Raw genomic sequence first — 9,613 nt, 5'->3', positions numbered from 1 at the left:
AAAACAAATAACATATATCTAATTTAGAAATAATTCTATTTTAAACTCTTCATTTACCCATTTTACCCTTAATGAGAAGCTTTTATAACCACAAAAATGTCATGGCCCTACAGAGCTTTATCCGTTAAATTTTTAAAATCACAAGTTTCAAAAACTTTTTTTTTTCTTAAATTCTGTACCGATTCAAAATACCTCCGTCTAAATTGAAACGGATGGAGTAATAAAAAAGTAAATCGCCTAGTGTTGGGATTACTGTGATTGTCTGGTTGCTCCATGTGACATATCTCATCGCCTCTACACCACTTTGGGCCTCTGGCATTAAAGTCTCCTACTTTGCTTCCCTTTCCCTTTTCACACACACACACACTCAAAGACCTTACGTATTTCTATCACCCCATTAATTATTCTCCTCTCCCCTCTCCCAATGCCCCACACACTTTATTTTTTTATCATCTTGTCTAAAATTCAGATCTAACTGAGGCTTTAAATTTTGGAAAAAAGCCTCGTTAGATCTTCAGAAACAAGAGTCATTGATTTCAGTACATATGGCTCCACTTCCACATTCATGCAGCTTTACTAAGGTACTTTTAGTACTCTATCTTGTTTTTGTGTTACTCACTCTGTCATTCTTTTCTGCATATAGTGAGGTCCAACCCCAGAATAATGTTAGTAGCAGAAGAATGTTGGAACTAGAAAATGAGTCAAAGCCAATTAAGAAGAAAACAAATCCAACTTCACTTTCAGCTTCCAAGAACCAAACCAAACTTATTAAATCCTCCAATACTTCTTCCAAGAATCAAACCAAGCAAATCAAGACTTCTTCTTTTTCTAGCTTTGGTTCAACCAAGAACCAAACCAAGAATAAAAGCAAGCTTGTCAACCCCAGCTCCAATTCTACTCCAACCATTACCAATTCACAGAAACTTTCATTCAAATCCCAGCTCCAGAAGGTCAATCCCACTTCCTCCAAGCCCTCAATTTCAACCAAAATCAGTTCCTCCACCACCAAGAAATCCTCAGATCTAACCAAAATCAGCTCAAGCTCTTCTCCCAAGAACAAAACAACCAAAGCCACTAAACCCCAATTAGAAAAAGACACCAGTGGGTCCAAGTCCAAATCCAAAACTCCAACTAAAAACCAGCCCATTGACAAAACGACCAAAGCCATTAAAACCCAATTAGGAAAAGACATCAGTGAGCCAAAATCCAAACCCAAAACCCCTATTAGTAAAAGCCAGCCTACAGACAAAAAACCCAAGACACAACAGACAGCCCAAAAAAATTCACAGTACAGCTGGGTTGAAGATGATGAAGATGATTTAATTTCGGGATTCAGAGATTTACCCTCCAAATTCCAAGAAACCCTTTTGCCAGATTTTGAAAGAATTTCAAAGACCTCTAAAGTTTACCTCAACAAAGCAAACAAAGAAATAACAAAGAACTTCAAGCCCTATATCGGAAACAAATATGCATCAACAATTGCCTCTATTATCTCATTTGCATTCATCTTGATCCCTTTACTACTTGTTTCTCTCATTTTCAATAAAATCAAAGCCTATTTCTCTCTCCAAAAGCTCTTAATCTTCATCCAAGTTTACCTCTCCATTTACTTCTCAATTCTCTTTTTTTCCTCTTTGGTCACTGGCTTAGAACCTTTGAAGTTTTTCTATGCTACTGCTCAGTCCACTTACATTTGCTTACAAGTATTGCAAACTCTTGCTTATGTGTTGTACCTATTGATGCTGCTAATGTATCTGATCTTAGTGTTTTCCACTGAGACTGGGCCCACCACCAAGCTTATTGGGCTGGCCCAAACAATTGTGGGCTTTGCTGTTGGGCTTCATTATTACATGACGGTGTTTCATAGGGCTGTGCTCCATCAACCACCGAAGACTAGCTGGAGGGTTCATGCCATTTATGCTGCATTCTTCCTTGTCATTTGCCTGGCAACTACTGCTGATAGAAGGAAAAAGGCTTATTTAGTACAAGGTGGTGAGGTTGAGAAAAAGAGCTAAAGTTTTTTATTCACCTTTTTTTTCTTCTTTCTTTTTTCCTTAATCATCTATAGTCAGATGGCAAAAACGAAAAAAGAAAGATTTTTGTCGTCCAATATTTTATCTTTTTTTTTTTTTTTTTTGGTTATAGATATATGTCTTGCAATTTGTCATTTGTTGAAATGTTATTAATAATTGATGGAATCAAATTTATGCAATTATCCAGATAAATGCACTTCCTTTGTATCACTCTAATTAAACAGTGTTGTTTTACTAGCTTGGATGGTTGTTGTTTCATAATATATTATATTATATTGTATTATTTTGATGAATACAACATGATATTTTGTATATCGTTTTTTCGTCATTTTATAATACCATGCATTAATAATAATGATATGGAGAATAAGTTTCCAATATTACGAGCCAATGGCCTTTTATTTCTTTGCTTCGTGTTCAAATTCCGCCCAGTACATACTTTGATTGTGAGTACATTAAATTTATTTTTCAATTTGATAGGACGGTTAAATTGACTCCCAATGTCATGTCATTCTGGGATTTGGACCATATGGTCTACGTCTTATTAAAGATTAGATAAGATTGAAAGAGAACTCTGAAAACTGAAAAGCAGAGTAAAGCTTAGAAAGAGAATTAATACTCTCTTTTTCACGCTCATTAAAAAATATTAAATAAAAAAGAGATTAGACTATTATTTCTCTTTTACACGCTCGTTAAGAAATATTAAATAAAAAAAAGATTAGACTATTGTATCATTATTTATGTCTTAAGATATAATCTTTTATCATTGAATATTTATTTTATTTATGTGTTATCTCTATCTTCGAGAATAATTATTACTAAGGGTAAAAAGAAAAAAAAATAATCTTTTGTCTTGAACTTCTAAAATGACAAATAATTTGAGACAACTATTTTTAGTAACCATGACTATTAATATGAGACGGAAGGAATACTCCCTCCGGTCCGTAATAAGTGACCATTTTACTTTTGGCACACCTATTAAGGAAATACGAAATCCTAGGAAAAAAAAAGATGTATTCACTAAATTAACTTTAATTAATTGTTATCTTGACACATTGGAATATGTATGTGATGACCCGATAGGTCATCTAGAGTTTTAGAACCTAATACTATGTTTTGAAGCCTCATATACCTCATTTTAGTCTTTCGCGATTCGTGTGCGCGATCCGGGTGTTTTTCCGGAAGTCTTTTCTGTTAAAAACTGATAAAATATAAAATTTTGCCTTTAAAATCCAATTGAGTTGACTTCGGCCAAGGTTTTGAGCAAACGGACTCGGATCCGTGTTTTAACGGTCCCGGTGGACCGTATCGTGATCTGGAATCCTGAGGGCTCGGGTGAGTTTCGGATAGGCTACGGAGCGATTTGGACTTAGAAAACTCAGTTGGTGTTCTTCAGTTTCTGGTGCAGGTCTCAGACCTCGCATTTGCGATATGGCAGCATACCTGTCAGGTTCGCATTTGCAACCTGTTTCTTCGCAATTGCGAAGAGGGGCTGGGGGGGGGGTTCAGTAATCGCAATTGCGATCAAATGGTCGCATTTGCGGGATGGCCAATGTTCGTAATTGCGTATAAATTATCGCAATTGCGATGATAGCAGAAATGCTGGGACTTCGTATTTGCGGCATCTGCAATTGGTCAAATTCGAGTTAGATGAGATTTTCTCTTATTCTTCAAATTTTTAAACCTAGAGAACCCCAGAGGCGATTCTCCCAAGAGTCCTTGTTCCCCAGTTCATTAGTAAGTGATTCTAAACTATTTACTTCAATCTTTCATTACATTCCATAAGATTTCAACCTAAAATCTAGTATTTTGATGGTGGAAATTGGGGGTTTGGGTAGAATTAGAAATTTTTGTAAAATTAGAATTTAGACCTCAAATTGAGGTCGAATTTTAAATAAATTTCATAGCCGGGCTCGGGGGTGAACTGGTAATCGGGTTCCGGTCCGACTTTTAGGTTTGGACCAAGCGGGCCCGGGAGTTGACTTATGTTGACTTTTTCAATAATGACCTAAATTGAACCTTTTTCAGTCGTAGCTAGTTCTTAAGGCTTATTTTGAATAGTTTGTTTGATAATTTGCTAGATTTTGTTGGTTCGGAGTCTTGTTGAAAGGCAAAGTTGTGGTTGAAGTTTGAGTTGATCTTTGGAGCGAGGTAAGTGTCGTGGTTAACCTTGACTTGAGGGATTAGGACTTGTTTGCCTACTTGCTAATTGTCTAAATGTTGGGTACAACGTATATGTGAGGTGATGAGTACTTATGCGACTTGTTTCTTTTAATTTATTGCTTCCTTTGATCATGATATTCATGCTTAGACTAATTAATTACTAAATTGAGCATTCTTTCCGCGTTTATGGACTATCTGTGATAATTGAGCATTGTTCCTGAAATTGAGGTTGGTATTCTGGAACCATTTTGACATAAGGCTTGTTCTTGTTCATTCTATATCCCTGTTGTTATCTATTCATTGTTATATGGTAAGGGAGAACGTTAATGCACGAAGGATGATGCCGTGCCATATTGTGAGTGTTAATGCACGAAGGGTGATGCCATGCCATATTTTGAGTGTTAATGCACAAAGGGTGATGCCGTGCAATATTGTGAGAGTTGATGCACGAAGGGTGATGTCGTGCCGTATCTATTGACTTATGATGAATTTGAGAGTAAAAGCACGAAGTGTAATGTCGTGTCGTTATTTCTATTTCATAGTGAGGTTGAGAGTAAAAAAACGAAGGTTGATGCTGTGCAGTTTTATTCATTATGTTTATTTGTTTTCCTGGTTAAAGGTATATTGACTGTTACTTGTTATCATTATTGCTGTAATTATCGTATCTTGTACCCCTTTCGCATGTCCCCTTCCTAGTAGTACATGATTAGCCTTTATTTGTTATTATGTTGTACGTTTATTGTTATCTGCACAGGTTTATTACGTGGGTGTCTTGTCACTACCTCGTCGAGGTTAGGCTCGACATTTACGGAGTACATGGGGTCGGTTGTACTCATACTACACTTTGCACTTCTTGTGCAGATTTTGGTATTGGTCCTAGTTGCCAGTGAGGTGCATTATCTTGGATGAACTGACTTGGAGACACGAGGTAGATCTGCTGGCATCCGCGGACCTTTAAGTCCCCTTCCACTTTCCCCCTTATTTATTGTTCTTATCATTCGAGACAGTTGAACTTATTTCAAACTCTGTATGTTGAAACTTTAGAAGCTCGTGAATTGTGACACCAGATCTAGGTTGTACTTAGATGATATTGGGCTTTATGTTATTCCGCACTCAGTTCTAGTTTCTTTTCGGGTTAATTGATTGTACTTATTGGAATTGATTAAAATTGGCTTAAAGATCCTCTAACGTTGGCTTGCCTAGAAAATGAAATGTTATGCGCCATCACGGTCCCGAAGGTGGAAATTTCGGGTCGTGACAATATAAATAAGGGCAAATTTATTAATTTCTTCTTGCTTATGCAAATGGACACTTATTTTGGACCAAAATAAAAACGTAAAATAATCACTTATTGTGGACCGGAGGGAGTACTTAATTGTTATTAGAAAGTATAATGTCATGATAGTATGAACGGAAGTTGCATGTCATAGAAATTAGGTTAAATCTTTGTGGCTGAATATAACACATAATGCCTCTAAAAATGTTTATAGTTGTATATCTTAGTGGAACTGCTCCTTTTTCCGTTTACCAAAAATATCCAGTTCTCCATGAATTCGAATACATAGTACTTTTTTTCACAACCCCAATTTTTTTTCGTAGGATATCGTGATGACACTTAATATTTAAGATTAGGTAAGTCAAATATTCATGCAGAAATAACTAAAATAATGATTAAAGTCTCAATAACTCAACAAATAATATATAAAAACTCCGCAACTTAGTATATACAATTTTCCAAAACCGGACGAATACAAGTCATAAAAGGATAAGAAATAAAATGGTCTAGGTAGAGGGGCACTTCGAGGCCTACGGACGCCGTCAGGCAGTGACGGATACAGGATTTTAAAGTTGTGGGTGCTCACTGATAAAAATTCCGAAAGAAGAGGAAAAACGAGTTTAGTTATGGGTGCTCACACAATATTTATCTAAATCTTGTCAAAGTTAATGGGTGCTTGAGCACCCAAAATCAGCATGTAGATCTGCCACTGCTGGCAGGTATACCTTGAAGTCTCCGAAACTGAGCTCTCGCTAGTGCCTGGACTGGTAGGAGGTACCTGGATCTACACAAAAAGATGTGCAAAAGAGTAGCATGCGTACACCACAACGGTACCCAGTAAGTGCCAAGCCTAACCTCGATAGATTTGTGACGAGGTCAGGTTAACGACCTACTGGAATAAATAAGAAATTAAACGAGTAATTAACAATGTAATAATAATAACAATGAAAATGAAACAAGTAAGAAGTATACTAAGATTGGCTACACTGAACAAGACAAATAATGCATCACGGAAGAAAACGCGGAATGTTATGACACGGAATAAGGCAACAGAACACAAGTGAAGTAATAGAAAAGTATCAACAAGAGTCACTACCGAGGTACTGCATCGTAGTCTCAAATCACAATTTTATTTTATAATATTTTCTTATATCACCACGGGAGCCTTGCATTTAGTTTTGAAAATCATTTTTTCCGAAATATCTTCCTGCGTTTTAGCCCACCTTATCACACTGCGTGGCTTCAAGTAGTTTCCCTACTAGAAACACGCATATCAAGCCCCACCTTATCTCACTGCATGCGTTTCAACCCCAAAACTTTATATCACCACATGGGTATCAATATCACAATGTACCACAAATCGCACCTCAAGTGCCCAATATCACAACTTGCCAAGAAAAACAATAACAACAGTATTTTCACAACAAGTAGCCTATGGCTCAACCACAATATGCACAAGAGTATCAGTAGTAACAACCGGAAGTGAGTAACTCAACAAGAACGATATTTCACAACTTTGCGATTTTTCCTCAATGTAAATCATGGCCTTTATTACTCAATACCAATTTCAACGACAAGATATTTCAAAAATAACAACTTCAAGTAAGGAACTCAACAATTAAATAATAAATAAGGAATAGAGGAAACAATTCTTCAACTAAACATGTAAGGCAATTAACAAAGAAGAGATAAGATAAGTAAAGCATGTGATGATAGACTAATGATGATGAATATAACATGTTAAGGTAACTCAATTAAGGCATAAAAGGAGTCTACATAGCTAAAACTGGTAACTTTTCACATTTAGTCTGTGTGCGCACTCGTCACCTTGCGTACACAGCTTTCACATATCACAATTATCACGAACCAACACCAATCCAAAGGGGTAATTCCCTAGACAAAGTTAGGTAAGACACTTACCTCAAAACACGCTAACTCAATCCACTAGTAAGCCTTTTCCTCGATTATCCAACTCTGAATGGCTCCAATCTAGCCAAAACAACTTCATACCAAAATAATAACTATAGGAAACTATTTCGGACAATAAAATTATGATCTTTGCAAAGAAATAAAAAGTCAACACGGACTCGCGTCTCGAAACCCGACCAAAATTATAAAATTCGAACACCTAGCCGATAACGAGTCCAATCATATTTGATTTACTCAAATCCGACCTCAAATCGCCTTTCAAATTCCAAAAATTTTAGGCTAAGGAGTTTCACAAAATTTTCTCCAAATTTCCAACTCAAAATAATAATTAAATGATGAAAACAACAATAGATTCGTGTAATAAAGCCAAAATCGAGTTATAATTTCTTACCCCATTAATTTCCTTAAAAATGTCTCGAAAATTGCAACAAACCGAGCTCGCTAGGTCGGAAAATAAAAATGAGATCAAACCCTTAAAATTAGGCCTTTTCTGCCAAGGGATCTCGCTTCTGCGAACCCACAGCTGCATCTGCAGCTCCACACTTGCGGAATTTCCATCGCAGGTGCGGTTCTAACTAAGCCTAGCATCCTCCGCTTTTGCGAGAAAACGATCGCATCTGCGTACGCACGCCTGCGTAAGAAATATCGCACCCGCGACCAATGCCCGCTCCTGCGCTTCCTTCCATCGCAGAAGCAACTTCGCTTCTGCGGAGACCTTTCCGCTTCTGCGATCCCAGCGTCCCCCACTCACTACTGCATCTGCACTCCTAAGGCCGCACCTACGGCGTTGCACCTGCGGCCATACCCATCACATGTGCAACCCCACCAGAAGCAGCAGTGCTTCAGAATTCTTAAGGTCCAAAATTGATCCGGATTCAATTCGAATCACACCCGGGCCCTCCGGGGGCCCATCCAAATATACCAACAAGTTCTAAAACACATAACGGACCTACTCGAGGCTAAAAATCACATCAAACAACATTGATTCTACGAATCACAACTCAATTCAAGCCTATTGAAACTCTGAACTTCCGAATTCCAAAACTAACGCCGAACCACACCAAATCAACACCGATTGACCTCAAATTTCGCACACAAGTCATAAATGACATGACAGACCTATTCCAACTTCCGAAATAATCCGACCCTGATACCAATAAAGTCAACTCCTAGTCAAACTTTTCAACCTTCCAAACCTTCAACTTCTTAACGTTAGCCAATTCAAGCCGAACCGAGCTACAGACCTCCAAATCCACATCTAGTCACGCTCCTAAGTCCAAAATCACCATACGGAGCTATTGAAATCATCAAAAGTCTATACCGGAGTCGTCTTGTAAGGCCCCATAAAATATTTACCCAAAACCCAAAATCTTGTAGTGCTTAGTTAAGAATATGCGTTAGGAATTCATAGAATTTCCTCGCGGCGAGACCTTTTGGGTGATCCGTGCATTAAAAAGTTAAGGAAAAATATTTGTCAGAAGAGCGCGTTTCTGCGGCCCATTATGCATTCGCATAATAACAATGCGGGCCACATATCTGCCGCAGAGTGGATCAGTATGTTGGCCAATTTGAGGACAACTATGCGGCCAATTATGCGATCGCATAATCGATATGCGGGCCACATAGTCGTCGCATATCCTCCTGGGATTTTTTGTATAGGGCAGTTCTGCGGTGCATTATGCGACCGCAGAACAGGTATGCGGACCGCATATTGGTCGCATACCCGGGCAGAGTATCCAGGTCTTGAGGGCCACTTTTGCAGTCCCTTTTGCGGGCCGCATATCAGTTATGAGGTCGCATATGCGACCGCAGATTCAGTCGGGGCTCCTATTTTCTAACTTTTAAAACCCGACCCCATTCCGTTAAAAACACCCCATTAGACCCTCTTGAGCTAATTTCTACTACATTTAGAGTGAGAGCAAGAGTTCTAGAGGGAGAAAGTGATTCTCATCAAGCCCCTACTCAATCCTTGCCCAAATCCTTGAAGATTATCAAGTAAAGTTACTAGGCCTTCATCCTAAGAGGTAAGAACTTGTGCTCTAACTTTTGATTTCGAAATTCCTACTAAAATAAGTAATTAACAAATGGATTCATGGGTATAAGGGTTGATTGTCTTGCATGCATGTATGACAAAAAAGGGTATGGGAAGATTGTGAGCTAAGAATGTAACAAATGGGGTGTAGGATGATAGAATTTTTCACAAAAAGACCTT

The 9,613-nt window shown here is 37.9% G+C and overlaps 1 protein-coding gene across 1 annotated transcript; it reads left to right on the top strand.

Moving 5' to 3' along the window:
- Positions 307-2,221, top strand: LOC109225842 (uncharacterized serine-rich protein C215.13-like). Its single transcript, XM_019390629.1, has one exon. The coding sequence runs from the start codon at positions 546-548 to the stop codon at positions 2,013-2,015; it is 1,470 nt and encodes a 489-aa protein (XP_019246174.1). The 5' UTR covers positions 307-545; the 3' UTR covers positions 2,016-2,221.

This window comes from Nicotiana attenuata, chromosome 5 (genome assembly GCF_001879085.1).
Source record: "Nicotiana attenuata strain UT chromosome 5, NIATTr2, whole genome shotgun sequence".
Classification (NCBI taxonomy): domain Eukaryota; kingdom Viridiplantae; phylum Streptophyta; class Magnoliopsida; order Solanales; family Solanaceae; genus Nicotiana; species Nicotiana attenuata.
Note: the sequence above shows the minus strand (reverse complement) of the source record. Positions and strands in the feature narration are given on the sequence as shown.